The sequence below is a fragment of the Denticeps clupeoides genome, chromosome 8 (genome assembly GCF_900700375.1).
Source record: "Denticeps clupeoides chromosome 8, fDenClu1.1, whole genome shotgun sequence".
Classification (NCBI taxonomy): Eukaryota; Metazoa; Chordata; class Actinopteri; order Clupeiformes; family Denticipitidae; genus Denticeps; species Denticeps clupeoides.
Window position 1 is genome coordinate 22,637,853 of NC_041714.1, and position 16,014 is coordinate 22,653,866.

Here is a 16,014-nt window from a genome sequence, read left to right on the forward strand (position 1 = left end):
GCTCCGGGCGTGGTGGCGCGGCGTGTGCCCAGCGACGCACTCCTGTCACATCAAACGTGATGACACTTGGACTCCGTAGTATCAGAGTCTGAGCGCTGAGCCTCCGAGGGTGTGAAGTCCACAAGCTTCACGTTCACAGTCGCTGCAGCTCAGATGGTCTGGTCCCTGCTAGCAGGCCGTATCTGCGGGGGTTCCTGCCGCGGGAACTGCTGAGCTCTTTCAGGTTTTCACAATCCGTTTATTATACAAAACCCAGCACGTTCACACACACACACACACACACACACACACACACACACACACACGTGCTGACAGAGCTGTGATCGTCACTGAATCACATTCTCACTGCAAACTCAGCCTTCGCCGGCCGCCATCAGCGCTGTTAATGATGGGAGATAATTAATCGCAACGAGCGCCGGGTGACTCTTCATCACACCCACGCGTGTGCAAGCCCCGCCCCCCCCCCCCATTACCGCACTTCGGAGGGAAACTTAACGCAATAAATAAATAGTCACACCGCATCACACTAATAATCTTACTCAGCATAACATGTCACCTAGGCCAGGATCGGGCATCGTGACACGCCAATGTCACATCGTTAAATGTGCTGTACAAGCAGAGCTGACCTGTGACTGACAGCGTACGTCACGGCTGAGGAAGCGCAGAGATGGGACTTTATTACCAACGCAACACCCACGGGCGTGTGGCGAAGGTGCTCTCTCTACGCACCGATCAGGCCTCCTCATCAGCATGCATGTCTGATACATGAATAGAACAGCGATAAAGAAATAATGATGAGGAAATTTCTCCACTTCTGGTCCACTCTTACCAAAAAAAACAAATCACAGGAACTTTCGGCCTCTACGTTCGCGCCTCGTCAAAATCCTCCTCGCTTGTGTTTTCCCTCGCGTTTAACGCGCCTGGCCGGGACGTCCCCTCTCGGCGGAGGATCTTCACGCAGGTACAGGATGAACAAAGATGTGCTCTGCGGTTCCTACAGACGAAACCAGGTGGGGTTTTCTAAGCCCCAAAATCTTTTACTTTCACTTTATTTCAAATGGTTCTTTTGAACACCCTCACACGCATTTGCACACTTCACCGAGTCGCCCGCCAGTAACGAATTTCGTCTTTCGTTTTGTAAGGTCAGTCTGAGTGACTGCGCACCCCCTTTTTATCGCGGTGAAGGGATGGGGAACACGGCAGGGTGTGTGGGGCCTGCTATTTAAAAGCTTAGTGAGTGTGTGTTAATACAAATGAAGGAAAAGATGAAATATCGATGCAGGTTTCCATTTATTTGTTGTATTTACAGAAGGGAAAAATATTAACACCGCGTTGTCTGTTAAAGTCTGTCGTGCTCCGTTGGCTCCAGGTGAGATTATTGTACAGAAACGTGTTCACAAAGCTTTGTCCCCTGAGCTATAGGAAAGAGACAATGTGTGTGTGTGTGTGAGATAGAGAAAAGGACAACAGTAGCTCTTGAAATAACTCCTGAGTGTAAAAAAAGCTGCTGCAGCCGAGGGAATGTGGCGTGAGTAAAGCCTTCCAGAAAATCCCCGCCGCTCGCCGCTAAACACGTAGCCGTAGCGCACGTAACTGACACTACACACGACGTCCACGAAGAACTGCAATGCGTTTTAGTCTATGTACATTTGCAGGGAGTCCTGCGAAAGTGTCTCACTCTGACGCCTCCATTCAGGGCGCCTACGACCTTCATCTGCTTCACTTCCTCTTTGGCTCATCACTAATCGGGTCAAAAGCTTAACAAGAACCCTCAGAATGAGAGGGCAGAGGGCAGCAAAGCTTGGAGAACCAGCAACCTTGGAGCAAGGCATGATGGGAACGTTCAGGACAACTGATGATGTTGCGTGAACATCAGTGGCTCCATGGCAGTACTTGGCCCTCAGCTGAAAACCTGGTTGACATCTTAGATAAAATATAGATTCACAAAACAGGTGGTTGTTTCTGGAAGAATATATGCTCTCTGGTCATCATAATCCGATTTACTTACTATTGACTGATAATTGACACATCTGATGGGGATGCTGTCCCCAACACTGAATACTGCTTCATGGCATCAGGTGGTGATGTCACAAACACAATTTGTTTTTGGCTTTTTGCTTTTCTCTGTGCAAAGAACTGCTTTCCTTCAGCAGTCTGGTGGTTTCTTTAGCACACAGAGAGAGATCTGCAGGAAGACACGTATATGATGCAAAGCGGCACCCCTGCTAAACATGCAGAAGGAAAAATGGGTGATTTCACTTTCTTTCCACTTCATATTATCACTATTATTTAGTGTTGTAAGGGTGCATTGATGCATCATTTAACCTTGGAAGGTTACAATAGATAAATAATATTGAACTGATGGTTATCCTCTCAATATTTGCGTTTCGAAAAAAAGAGCATATATGTAAATTATATGCCTTAAATGTGTGAATTTTTGCATTATTCAAATGGACTCTTCTGTACTAAGTCTCGATTGTCAGTACCTGGTTCGTACTATTTACTTGGAATGAAGTGCAGAAAGGGTGTGGCAGCTGGTACAGACTGTGCTCCAACTTCTTCACTCTTTCACAAGACACTGGTGCTTCCTTATATGACACACAAACGTCCCAAGAGTCAAATGACTTACTACTTATAATTTGTTCGATATTCAACATTATTCCATATGTCATTAATGATTTTTAATTATTGATTAATGAAACAAACAGTGTCTTGTCTTCAAAACAAAATTTGAATAGATAAAAATGAGCAGATTTTTCCTAATGCTTCCTACGCTCATATATTGAGTTAATATTTAAAATCAATTTTGAATCAATTTTTTTTACACCCACTGAACTAAAAAAAAAAATTAAATACCTGTAATTGTATGATTAAATCTCATAGATTTTATTCTTTGTGTCTTTATTGTGAGCGGCAGTAAGTGAGGAGGCGACTTTTACGATTACAAATAACTACTGAATATTAATTGTGGACTGCATTCATTATCCACGTTCAGATAACGAAATACTGGAACAATGTGCAAAGCTGTCAGAGGAACACATAATACAAAAAATAATTTGGAAATGCTGCTCAAAAATAAAACCTTTTCTGTTTTTGCTTCATTGGATAGGGTTAAAGTGCTGCTGCGGTGGACATGCGCTCAGGGCCCCAGTCCAGCACAAGCGTCCGCACCGCACAAGACACGACCACAGCAGACGAAGACGTGTTGGGGGAAAAGCTGCGATAGAGAAGATAGATAACAGGTTTCTCGGAAAGCCAAGGCTATCTAGCTGTTGGGACGCCACATCAGAGTGTGGCTTTCAGTGTCATATCTGGTCACATCGCCTCATCTGTGTGGCCTCTGTATATCACACTTCTCATTGGCTCAATGACTTCCTCTTCTTCAAATTCTCATCTGATCTCCTTTAGCCCACATTCATCTCGCTTCTGTCCAAAGGCGCCCAGCAAAATGAAAGAGATGCAAAAAAAAAAAAAAAAAGATGTTTAAAGGTTGCGAAACTTTCAGAGCTCCTGGCCCCTGGCGTGGTGCAGGTGGCATCAGATCTTGCTGTTCTCCAGGTGGGAGTCGATGTGTTTGATGAGGGCATCGTCAGGGTAGCCCATGGGGAACACGAGTTGGCACAGAGGACAGCTCCGCATCTCGCTCTCTTCCTCCGTCTCCATCCACAGCTGTGAAAGGACGAAAAAATGGAAACGCGGTGTTTCAACGCACAGCTTCATCCTAAAGATCAGCAGTACTGATGCTCCACATGCATTTTACATCAAAAATTACAGCAAAATATATCACTGAAACGTATTAAATTACAGTACTGAGCCAGGGCCATTTTATTGACTATTTCTATTGGTCGCGTCTTTTATTTAGAAAAATGACCAGAACATCTTCCTCTTACTCTTTAACGCTCAAAAGAACACACTTTCTGTACAAAAATAAAACAATATAGCAAATATTCTACATTCACATTTACATTTTTACATTTACAGCATTTACCAGACGTCCTTATCCAGAGCGACTTACAGTCAGTAGTTACAGGGACAGTCCCCCCCTGGAGACACTCAGGGTTAAGTGTCCTGCTCAGGGACACAATGGTAGTAAGTGGGGTTTGAACCTGGGTCTTCTGGTTCATAGGGTGAGTGTGTTACCTACTAGGCTACTACCACCCTACCACCACATTTCTACAACTAGTATATCAGCAACCATTATTTAATATTATGGTATATTAATTTATAATATATAATTAGTTGTAAAACATGTTCAGGACTGTACTACTGGTATATTAATTTATAATATATAATTAGTTGTAAAACATTTTCAGGACTGTACTACTGGCACGTTATTACAAGTGCTGACATTTACTAACCATGTAGATAAATCCCATTCACATTCTGGTGCAGGTTAAAACAGATTTATCACTCACATTGATGGACGGCCAGGACTGGGCATGCTGGCTGTGCAGGTACCCAGGTGGGTGGCAGCTGAGCATGTTTGGCCGGGGCGGGATGGGGAAGGCGGAGCAGGAGGCGGGGCCTCTCATGATGGTGGTGCCAGACGAGGAGGAGGGTTTGGGCCCTGGAGAGCCAAGTGTCCGTGGTGGGCTGATAGGATGCTGACACACCCACTCCTCCTCATCCTCCGATGACTGTGGTGGCGGTGGGGGTGGGTGCATGGGAGCAGGGGGCGTGGACGCCTGTGGCTCATACATCAGATGGGGAACCTCACCCAGCGGAAAGCTCCTTTCTGTGGGCGAGTGACGTGGGGATTCTGCCAGGCCTCCACCTTCCCCCACCACCAGCTGCATCCCAGGATGGGAACCCCTCCTCTGGACCAGTGTGTGACTGGGGCTGGGGTGCTGCAGCTGCGGCTGCGACTGCTTGTGGTAGCCCTCCACGTAGGGCCGGGGTTTTGGAAGGGTGGATACAGGGTCTAGGGTGAAGCGTGGAGGACGCTGGTAGGCAGAGGGGTCGGCTACCTCAGAGTAGCTGCGTCGGCCCTGGAAGCTGGCACGCAGGTGGTGGGACGTGGGCCGGCTGGAGTAGGAGGCGGGGCCGTCAATGAACTCAGGGACAGGCAGCGGCGAATGGCGATGCACGTCAGGTGAGAGGCGCTGTAGGACTGGGGAGCGTCGCTGGGGTACCGGGGAGTGGCGCTGGGGTACGGGCGAATGCCGCTGGGGAACGGGAGAGTGGCGCTGGGACACGGGAGAGTGGTGCTGAGGAGGGACAGGAGAGTGGCGCTGGACTGGGGAAGGAACAGAACACAACACACAAGCAGAAATACTGATATTATGTCCTTGTCCTGGCAATTGATTTTCTGGACAAGAATGTGGTGAAAAGCACAAAATACTGTAAAAAAAGACTGGTACATCGATACCTTGTTTTTTAATTTGTCACAATTTATGCTACAAAACCTTGTTACGTTGTATCTATTACAACATAACATGTAACAAGATGTAAAACCATGTACATGCATGGGCTCATTTGCATATTGCACACAGAATGCACCACAAACATTTTTAAATTTCTTTTGACAGATTGTTTTAGCCGACATCAGAAAAGGTTCTTGACTTCCTTGCTTGCACTTTGAATTCATGCAACAACCTCCTTTATTCATGTGATAATACTTGTAATAATACTGCTTCACCGTAACAATAGCACAGCAATATTTTTAATATAATAAAATAACATTTAGATTCTACCGGGTACAAAGAGAAGATCAGGTGCTGCATGAAGGCTTCTTAATGGCATGCTACAATTACACTGAATTATTTCCTAATTAGGCACCTCTTTGCAGTAATGAGAGCGCAGTGGTTAAGAAGGCTGCGAGGGGTTGTCTGAGGTTGGTTGCGTCTGGGAACAGCAAATTTCCTTCCTCTTTTTATTTCCTGTTATAAGTAAGACTGTGTTTCCTCCTGCTCTCTGGTTCAAGGCACTTTTGAACTGAGCTTTCAAACAACTGTGTTCTGCTGTTCTGCTGAGTTACGTGTCCAAGGAGAACAACAAAATACTGTCAAATAATGCAGCATGCTACTGTATTTCAGTTTCCGGCAACACCACGATAATGCTCAGCCGTGAGAACGTTTTTTCGCCTCTCAGACCATCAGCTTCTGCATTTCAGAAGGGAAACGGTGATGTGGTTATTCACTCACTCATTCCGTAAATTCCAGTACTGAGCCTCAGCCATTTTAGGCTATGAGAATGGATGCTCTGTTGTCATAAAGCTGAGTCCTCTTAAACATAGTATGAATTCATTGCCTCTTGATTTGTGTGTATGGGCATCCAGATGAGTTTGTTACGGAGATTAAACTGAGACTAAACTGCCAGCTCGCCAGCTTTGCATTGAAGAAGTAATTGTTCGAGAATTCAGAGACAGCAAGCGTGTGTTTTGACAGTTCTACACTGTAAAAAGTGGACTTAAAATAAATTAAATGAATCTGTCACACCTAATATTTTAGCATTGAATAGTAACCTTCTGTTACCTGGTTTATTTACATTTAATTTAAATATTTTTTGAAGTTTAGCCCGTGATCACTTTTTACAGTGTAGTATATGACTGGTAGAGAAGAATGCAAATGATGGTGAAGATCAAAGGTCAGAAACACAAGAAATAATCCATCAAAAATGCCTAATTGGAGAGACAGGTTGAGCTCTGTTGATAAGAATTATTAAAAACTAAATGTGTTACTGCTGCATTGCATGAAATGTATTTTTTCAGTCTGGTTTGCTTCAACATGTTTTACCCAAGTACCATTTCTAACTTGAACTAATTTAGTTGAGAGTGCAACATGAGTGCTATATACGTGCACAGAGAACATATTTGGCCTTTACCTGGGCTGGCCTGCTCCTGTGAGGCCTTCCGCAGGATCTCATTCTGTTTTGCACTGAGGGACTGCAGCCTGCCCAGCTCCTCCGTCAGCTCTGTGTAGGCCAGCGCCAGGTTCACCCTGAATTCAGAAAGGACCACAGGTCAGCTGTACCATCATTTTCTGCAGTATGTAGCTCTTCATAGACGCCAGTCAGCAGGAAATAAACTCACCAAATGACCTACAAAGTCACAGGTTAAAGATCCACTTACAACTGTGTAGCTCAACTGGACTGTCCCTAAATGAACATGTTACCATTAATCATTAAATTGAATTGCAAATAAAAAGCAAAAAGTCATGTGACATTTTAAACAACATGTGGTGTATATGGATCTTTCAGACATCATTTTAAAAAAATGCCACAACTTGCCCTCATATTACAAACAGTGATGGCTAGTGTGGACGTATTTTATCAGCATTTGTTACTATTGTCAAGTCCCGGTCATTGCGATCCCGTTGCCACTAGAGGCCGCCACCTTCAGGTCCTCAGTTGCCTAGTATTTACATTTATGGGACTTAGCAGACGCCCTCACCCCGTGTCTAGTTCAGGGACACAATGGAAGTGTGATTGAACCTGTGACCTTGTGGCCTTTCATCAGCCAGAGTGTTGTCCACTAGGCCACTACCAGCCCTAGCAGCGGCGCTTCAACACTTCTTATGTACAGCTCACCAGCTGCATTTCCTCTCCAGTAATACTTTTCTTGTTCTTCCATTTATATGTGTGTGATCACGTTCATTTACGACCTGATATGAACTGTACAGAGAATCTTGAAATTCCGTGCTCTGGTTTGCTTGTTGTTTCACGGCTCGTGCAGCATGCTGAATCCTTTTGAAATTCTGAACAGATGATTATGAACTATGATCAGTATGATCAGTAAGAGAAACATGGAAAAACCAGGAAGCTAATACCAGAGCACCTCAGTGATCGGTGATGAATACAACTTGCTCTCAAATGGCAGTAAATGGTCTATTTCGAGAAAAGTGAGGCAGCTTCACCATGGCAACGTGCAGCATGCTTCATGGTGGGCACAACTCGAATGCTTCAGTGGTGTTTTCCACCACGGCTCTGCAAACACACATCGAACTCAGGACAGCTGCCAGACGGAACTCGAAATATTTCAACCTTAAAGGGAGAATCAGTGCTGGTTTTATGGCTTAGTCGTAATATGAAATCATAATGGGCGACGTGACCGATATCAGAAAGCTTGATTTAAAAACACTACCGATGGAAAATGAGCGACTGCGTGGCAGAGGAATGGGAGCAGATAAAATCTGGAGCTTTCTCTTATCTGATGACAGCAGACCAACTTCACAAAAAATGTGTGTGTTTTTATTTTAAACAGACTCATTTGGAAGCTGAGAGATGGTGACAGATAACACCTGCAGCTTGCTGACAGAAAAAAATACCCTCGCTGGGGGAAAGTTGTCATCTCAACACGTCAAATTAGCAGAAGTCGTGCAGGGTAATTATGGCATGAGCAGTCTTATCCAGGTTCGGCTGCGTTTTCTGATATAAAAAAAAGAGAACATGGCGAAGCTTCTCCATGACAGGGGCCGCGGTGCCATAGCGAGCCGCCAGGGTGCCACTGAGGGCTCCCCGGGCGCCTGTCATGGTGCCCACTGCTCACTACAGAGGACACGTTGTGTGCTGCCACTTTCAGAGGCTGACGCTGCACCGGTGCATCGCTGGTTGAACACCAGGCTAACGGCTCATTTTCTGCTTTCAAGATGTGTGAAAAAAACAAGCTCTCCTTGGCATCATCCAGCAGAGGAGCAGCGATGTCCGCTAAGGCCAGCAGAGCGGCGCCGAGGTGGAAAAGACCCACCGAGAGGCCAGGCGGCATTCGCCAACATGTTCTCGCAGCGGCCACTCAATAATAAATACCCAGCAGAACTCAACTTGCACTAAATTAATCGTATATGAAATGATAAGGCACAGTTTATTATGGATCCCCCATCGTAGGTCAGAGGTCAGAGGCGCTACTCACTGGACACCGAGCCACCGACGCATCCGCTTCATGACCGAGGTTCCTGCCACTCGGGTAATCAGATCTCATTTCAGGGGAGAGGAGTGCAGCTCAATACGGAGCTAAAGTCAGACTGGTCTCTGTACGGGGCCAGCAGGAGAGGTGCTAGTGTGTGTGTGTGTGTGTGTGTGTGTGTGAGAGAGACACTCTTCCTTTTCACACCTGGAAGAGGCTTTTTATATCACTCAAATGTTTACTTTGTGTGTGTTCATGAAGTCTAGAAGTGCCACGAAGTGCCACGCAGAGCGTAAATATTTCCGTCCATAAATGTGCATGTATGTGTGTGTGTTTTCAGCCCACAGGCCTACACACACACAGTCATACATGCACATATATTCTCTAACATCTCAGCAAAGGTCAGCTACAGCTCACCGGTTACTCCCACACTCACACACACACTATACCTCCTACACAATGCAGACAATGGGGACACGTCGCTGCGGCCGTCCAACTGTCTTTCAAACATTTGCTTTTCATTACACAAACACACACACACACACACACACACACACTGAGGTATCTGCAGTACGTCGACATATTTGTTGCTAATTTCATAATTGCGCAAAACTTAAATTTAACCAAAAAATGTTTATAAATAAAGGGGCATTTATGTCAACTTTTATGATCAAAATAAATATCAACATTTCTGAAAGTGTGTGTGTGTGTGTGTGTGCCTAGAACTAGAATTACTTGGTTTGTGGGGACACAGATTACTCACTGGGTTAGGAATGACCCGCAGTACATACCTCATGAAGAAAATACCTGAATTAGCATTTTTAAACTAAAAAGGCAGAACATTTTAAGGTCTTGAGGTTAAGGTTGTGGTCAGCTGTATATGATTATATGGTTTTTAAGATTAAAATAATATTATGGTTTTTATGAATATGATTTTTTTCATACGTGTAGTAATATGAGTTACACATCATTGATTTCCAAATATAATATGATCAACAAATTACCAGATGGTGGGTTTTGCCATTTGCCAGCAAATGTTTATGATTACAGACTATGATTCTATTCTACAGTTTATTTGCAAAAGGAAACAAAACTACTTTACTCAGTAAATGTAAATTGTAATAAAATTCACTACAAAGATAACCAAAAACATATCCCTGACATAGATGATAATACGGTGGAAATGTTATGTAATGGTGAACAAGTAAAGAGTTAGCAAAACGCAAGGTTGAAGTTGAACACAAGGATAAAATATATTAATAATAACAATAATAATAATAAATGCATGTCTATTAATATCATGTCTATTAATATCAAAGTACATAACTCCACATGTATTCATTCATGTGTATGTGTGTGTGTGTGTGTGTGTGTGTGTGGATATACATATATGCGCCACCTGCTCATTTCTGCTGCAACTTTTGTGAAATCATTTCAATAAACAGAAAAATTAGTCAAAAAAAAAAAAAGAAATGAAAAGGCAACTTTCCAAAGTTCAAACAAGAAGCAGAGAGCCAGCTCAAATGTTCTACCACCAACCCTCAGGCGAGAGTTGACGATGTCGGCAGCACTTTCCACCCTGAATTTGCCTCGTTTATATTAAATGCTGCACTTACAAGAACTGCCAGTCTGAAATCTGACAGGAAACTGACAAGAGGGAGGGGGACACGATGAAAGGGGCTGAGCGCTGGAAACTGGAGAACACTCCCTATCAGGTCCCTCAGTAGTACAGACCCGTGTGTGTGTGTGTGTGTGTGTGTGTGTGTGTGTGTGTGTGTGTGTGAGTGATGTTTTCTGTTTGCGTGGTTTTTGTAGTCATCAGCCACTACTGGTGTGGGGGAGGAGATAGGATTAGACTGATGGGGTTTTAGGTTAAAGTTGATTGTGTGTGTGTGTGTGTGTGTGTGTGTGTGTGTGTGTGTGTGTATGGAGGACTGGACCCTAACCAGCTCATAGGTCACACTGCCCTCTGTTGGCAGGCTAAGCAAATTTTTTTTCACATTTTACAAGAAGCCTCGGGAGATGTAACTATTACTGGTGTGTGTGTGTGTGTGTGTGTGCATGTGTGTGTGTAGAGCTATTTAAATTGCTATATTTTAAGGACAAGTGAAAAAATATAATGACAAGTAATAAACTGACACAGACACTGCAATTAACTGCAAATGAAAATATTCGAATTAAATGTAAAATTACACATATTATACAATGAACAGACTAGATAAACAGACTAGAGATTAAACATCTCAGTTTTGTCAGTGTTCTAATGTTTCTAGTATAACATTGTAATAACCTTGTTAACATTTTTATTACCTTTTATGTCGGTTTTTATAAGCATCTTTGATCTGTCTAACATGAGAGACGGAATGAAGATGAAAGTTCTGGTGCCGTCATATCACGTTTTCTCTGTGATGATGCTGCGGCGCTTCCGGAGACCCTGACATTACCACAGCCCAAAGCCACCCTGCTGCTGGCGGCAATATAAAAGGGGCGAGGGCCCGCCCATCACAGCACGGAGCCGGCGTCCGGCAGAGAGAGAGCCTCCCGATGGGACAGATCCGCGGGTTCTCGCCTCTAACAAGCTAAGGCGAACTCATTATATCAGCACTTACTGCTCGTCTCCCACTTTCTTGATCCACTCCACATCGCAATGACCGCAGGGGCGGCCCATGTCCTGCAGAGGGAGAGAGGCAGAGGGACTCGTCGCTATTAGGTTCATGATGGTCTTCTGTAGTAAAACGATACCTTGACATTACAAGGTTCTAATGAGTTCTGCTTATTATTTAATGACGTGTTCCATCGCGTGAACTGTGTGATATTCAGTCGTGTGTGTGTCTTCGTGGAGACGGAGGGCGAGGGATGTGTAGAAGGTGCACGGACCTGCTCTCTCTGGTTGTCCTGCAGCTGCCGGAGCTCCTCCTGCAGCCTGTCGCACTCCGCCTTCAGCTCCTCCTCCCTTTGACATGCCGCCTGCGCCTCGTGCCGCGCCCCCTCCAGCTCCGCCTCCAAACGCTGCAGTTTCAGGTCAGACAGAGCATCCAGGCTGCAGGAGCTCTGCAGGGTCAGTGGGGAGCACTCCAGCACTGTTGGGAGCACAGTCAGCATTACTACACACACACACACACACACACACACCTGGTACCAACTCAACCAATAGGTGAAAACACTGCCTAATTCTCCACAAATTCAATCTACAAAAAAAGTTCCTCAGTGTTCATCTAGAGGAGAACCTCTCCTAGACTCTCAACACCAGCTCAACAGCCCATCTCCCACCACCCATCCTCTCCACCTTCTATAGAGGAACCATTGAGAGCATTCTGACCAGCTGCAACACTGTCTGGTTTGGGAACTGCACCATATTGGACCGCAAGACCCTACAGCAGATAGTGAGAAGATCATTGGAGACTCACTGTTGACATGACACGAAATATGACATTTGTTATAATTGACCGAATTTGATCATGTACAATTTCAATGTCACTACAAACTGAAGTACAGCCCTGCTGTGCAGTAAAATGTCTCCTGCAATGTGTACATCTGTGGACCACTGCCTCAGACACCACACCCATCATCCACAGCCCCACCCGACAACCACCAACAGCAGCCCAGTCCTTCCAATGCGTGGCCACAAGTTGTGTATTGTGGGTCAGAGTGAGCTTAGCAGAGAGGGTGTGCCCAGTGAAAAATATGAATTAGTATTACTTTAATTTTTTTATTGATCAATATTCAAAGAGTTTCAGTAGAAGTGGTCAGATTCTTGCACAGTATGGAACATCTGCTAGTGATGCTTCACAACCTTCTTTCTCCCTGTTATATAAGCCTTGTGTCTAAAATATTCATTGGCCAAGGACCAAGAAAGCAGCAAAACTGTTTTTTTCAGGGTGCAGAAATGGATAAAACAGTTCTAATAGTCCAATTTCATGCGCTGATAATCACATCTGACCCATTTTAAACAAAAAGCATGAACTAAGCACACCAAGACGAATAAACTCATGCATCTACATCTTTGTGCTAATTTACTCACTCATACACACCCACACACACAGCATTTAGAGTTTCAGTATGTACATATTGTTTTTGATGTTGTCATTTTTTTGTGTCACCATATACCTGTGCAATCACTAAAATATTCTTCTTTCATTCGGACGTTTGTGCATCAGAAAATGTTCCGATTGAGCAAATTTTATATTGATGACTTCACACTTCGGCTATAAAGACCATTCTTGGACATTTAATGGTGCTGACATATTCAGCGATGTAAATTTTGGCTTTTGAGGCACGGACTAAGGATTTTGAAGAGGTTACCAGCTGAAATGTTGAGAAATGGCCCACAGCTACTGAGAACTTGTGTAAAGCGCCCATGCTGCACTGCGGGCCACACTCGAGTAGAGACGGTGGACCTGCGATTTCTCATCGTCCTGCCAAGTGAGAAGCGATATGCTGTGAGTCAGCATGCAGCATTAATCACTCGCCTCCTCGCAAACCACTTCCATACTGCAGCGGGGTCGGGGGTCAAAGGGTCATGGGCTCGCCACAGCAAGAGAAAAGCAGCATTTTTCGAAGGGATGTATCGCTCAGCTCTCCTGTGGAAAGGCGTGGGAGGTGCGCTAGCAGCTAAACATGGAAGGTCAGCTAGCAGAAAGATAGTGAGATAAGTAAATAAAAGAGCCTGAGGAATTACATAGTGATAGATAGACAGAAGTACGCTCTGGATGGGTCGGATTGACTGATGTTTCTCATCCGATGTGGGTAGTAGTGGGTGGTAGTAGCCTAGTGGGTAACACACTCGCCTATGAACCAGAAGACCCAGGTTCAAATCCCACTTACCAACATTGTGTCCCTGAGCAAGACACTTAACCCTGAGTGTCTCCAGGGGGGGGCTGTCCCTGTAAATACTGATTGTAAGTCGCTCTGGATAAGGGCGTCTGATAAATGCCATAAATGTAAATGTAATCTGATGTGAGATTTATAACTCATTTACAGCCATGTGAGGTGGGGTGTGAAGTTCTGAGGAACATTTCGGCTACCTTTTTTAGAAGCGATTGCATGAATCGCTTCTAATATAAAAGGCTGCAGGCTGATATAAAAGAAGGAACGGGGGAGGAGGGGGTTGCTGATTTCAGAGAGATGAGGAGCTGAACTCACCATGAGAGTAATAAACAAGCAGAAACTTCACTGAACTCTCAGTGTCTCTAAAGAACAGAGCTGGTGCAACGTGCAGTGGAAATATCGTGATTTATATCACAGTGCGTTCTGATTGGCTGAGAGGACTCCAATAACGTCGCTCCTTCCCATGTCTGCAGCAGTATCTCATGGAATCTCAACAGACTCAGTTTTACTACTCCGATTATATCACAGTTCAATTTGATCATTGAATATTTTATGAAATTAATATCATTAGCTGCTGTTATAGAATCATTAATAAATCATCAAATTCTCTTCTGAAGAAATTATCTTTGAAAAAGAACTTATGTAAGTCAACATATACTAGCATATATTAAGAAAAAATATTGGAAAATACAACAAATAAAATTTAGAAAGATTATCAGGGCTCTCAGTTTTTTGACTCTCAGTCTATAGAAACCGAATGAGAATTGCTGGTGTCTTCTCCTTGTAAGTCGCTTTGGATAAAAGTGCTGAAAATGGCGTGTCTCTGTGCTAGATTCCACGGTTTGTGAGGGGTCCCAACTCACGGTGGGTGTCCTGGGGGGCGTGCAGCTGCAGGTACTGCATGCCTTTACTGTGCAGGTGGGAGTTGAGCTTATGCAGCGAGTTCTCCCGCTGCCTCAGGGCCGTCTCCAGAGCGTGGATTCGCTCCATGTGCTTCTCCACCAGAGACGTCTAAAAGAGGGAAATGCGCAGAGAGAGAGAGAGCGAGACTGGATTTTACCTGTTGTATTGAAAGTGAGAGTGATTATTAATATTGTCATTGTGAGACACTGCAGCACAGCACACGGTGACACAGTGAAACGTGTCCTCTGTATTTAACCGTCACCGGGGAGCAGTGTGTGGGGACGGGACCTTCATCAAGGGGACCTCAGAGGCACCTCGGCGGCTTGGGATTCGAACCCGCAACCTTCCGGTAATGAGACCGCTACCTTACACGCTGGGCCACCAGGGCTACAGTCTAATAAACCCTTGAAAAGACACACGTACACAAAGGGCTTTGACACAGGGAAGTGTTGTCATTTGCACCTGAGCCAGTGTGGACACCTGAGGAACAGGGACTACGTTCTCGGCACATGAAATACTGCTGGGCATTTCACCAGTTTGTGTGTCGTTCGAGGTCCTACGTCTCACCATTTTGTCCAGGTCCCTCTGAAGGTTGCTCTTCTCCATGTGGATCTTCTCAAAGGCCTGGATAACATCTTCCAGCTGCTCCTCACGCTCCTTACTCTTCTGAAGCTGAGGAGATTCACAATAAGGAGCGACAGAATCTTTTAAGCCGAGTTCTGTACTCTGCATTTTGAAAAATGAAAGCTGCATGATGGCACTGTCTGCAACAACTGGACTGAAATAAAGGTCAAACAACCCGAAACTACCACAAAATTCGATCTAGGAAACTACGCTTGTTCTTTATTACTTTATTCCTCTCGTAAAACAAAAAAAGTGCCAACAATTTATACAATGAAAAATGTCATCTTATTTTACCCATTATAGTCACATTATGTCCTGTTTTACACATGATGTATCAGATATTTACATTTACAGCATTTACCAGACGCCCTTATCCAGAGCGACTTACAGTCAGTAGTTACAGGGACAGTCTCCCCCTGGAGACACTCAGGGTTAAGTGTCCTGCTCAGGGACACAATGGTAGTAAGTGGGGTTTGAACCTGGGACTTCTGGTTCATAGACAAGTGTGTTACCCGCTAGGCTACTACCATCCTAGAGATGAACTATTTATGGAACATAAATGAAAGATTTCTGAGAAAGTGCGATCTCATCGTGGTAAACGGAAGACCATTCATTTGGTGTGAATCTATCTGCCGCTGCTGAAGAGCCGGAAACGCAGCACGGTGAAGTGCTGGTTCCTCTCAGTGAGCTCTTTTTTGATGAAGAGAAGTGGTCCTGACATGATGAAAGAGAAGAGAGGATGTTTTCTTCGTTACACGTCCCTCCTGTTACACGTCCTGCACTGTTACTGGTCTGGTACAGTTTTTTCTCCATTAAATGTT

The 16,014-nt window shown here is 44.6% G+C and overlaps 1 protein-coding gene across 2 annotated transcripts in view; it reads right to left on the reverse strand.

Annotated features, from left to right (window-relative positions):
• Positions 1 to 1,271: 1,271 nt before the first annotated feature.
• Positions 1,272 to 16,014, reverse strand: part of tbkbp1 (TBK1 binding protein 1) — a 28,726-nt gene continuing 13,983 nt past the window's right edge. For both annotated transcript variants that reach the window (XM_028989752.1, XM_028989753.1), the window contains exons 4-10: positions 15,137 to 15,241; positions 14,530 to 14,677; positions 11,717 to 11,919; positions 11,449 to 11,510; positions 6,823 to 6,938; positions 4,416 to 5,236; positions 1,272 to 3,669 (exon numbers count right to left, since the gene is read on the reverse strand). In XM_028989752.1, the coding sequence (XP_028845585.1) occupies positions 3,538 to 3,669; positions 4,416 to 5,236; positions 6,823 to 6,938; positions 11,449 to 11,510; positions 11,717 to 11,919; positions 14,530 to 14,677; positions 15,137 to 15,241 (1,587 nt within the window). In that variant the 3' untranslated portion in view covers positions 1,272 to 3,537. The remainder of the gene's footprint in view (positions 3,670 to 4,415; positions 5,237 to 6,822; positions 6,939 to 11,448; positions 11,511 to 11,716; positions 11,920 to 14,529; positions 14,678 to 15,136; positions 15,242 to 16,014) is intronic.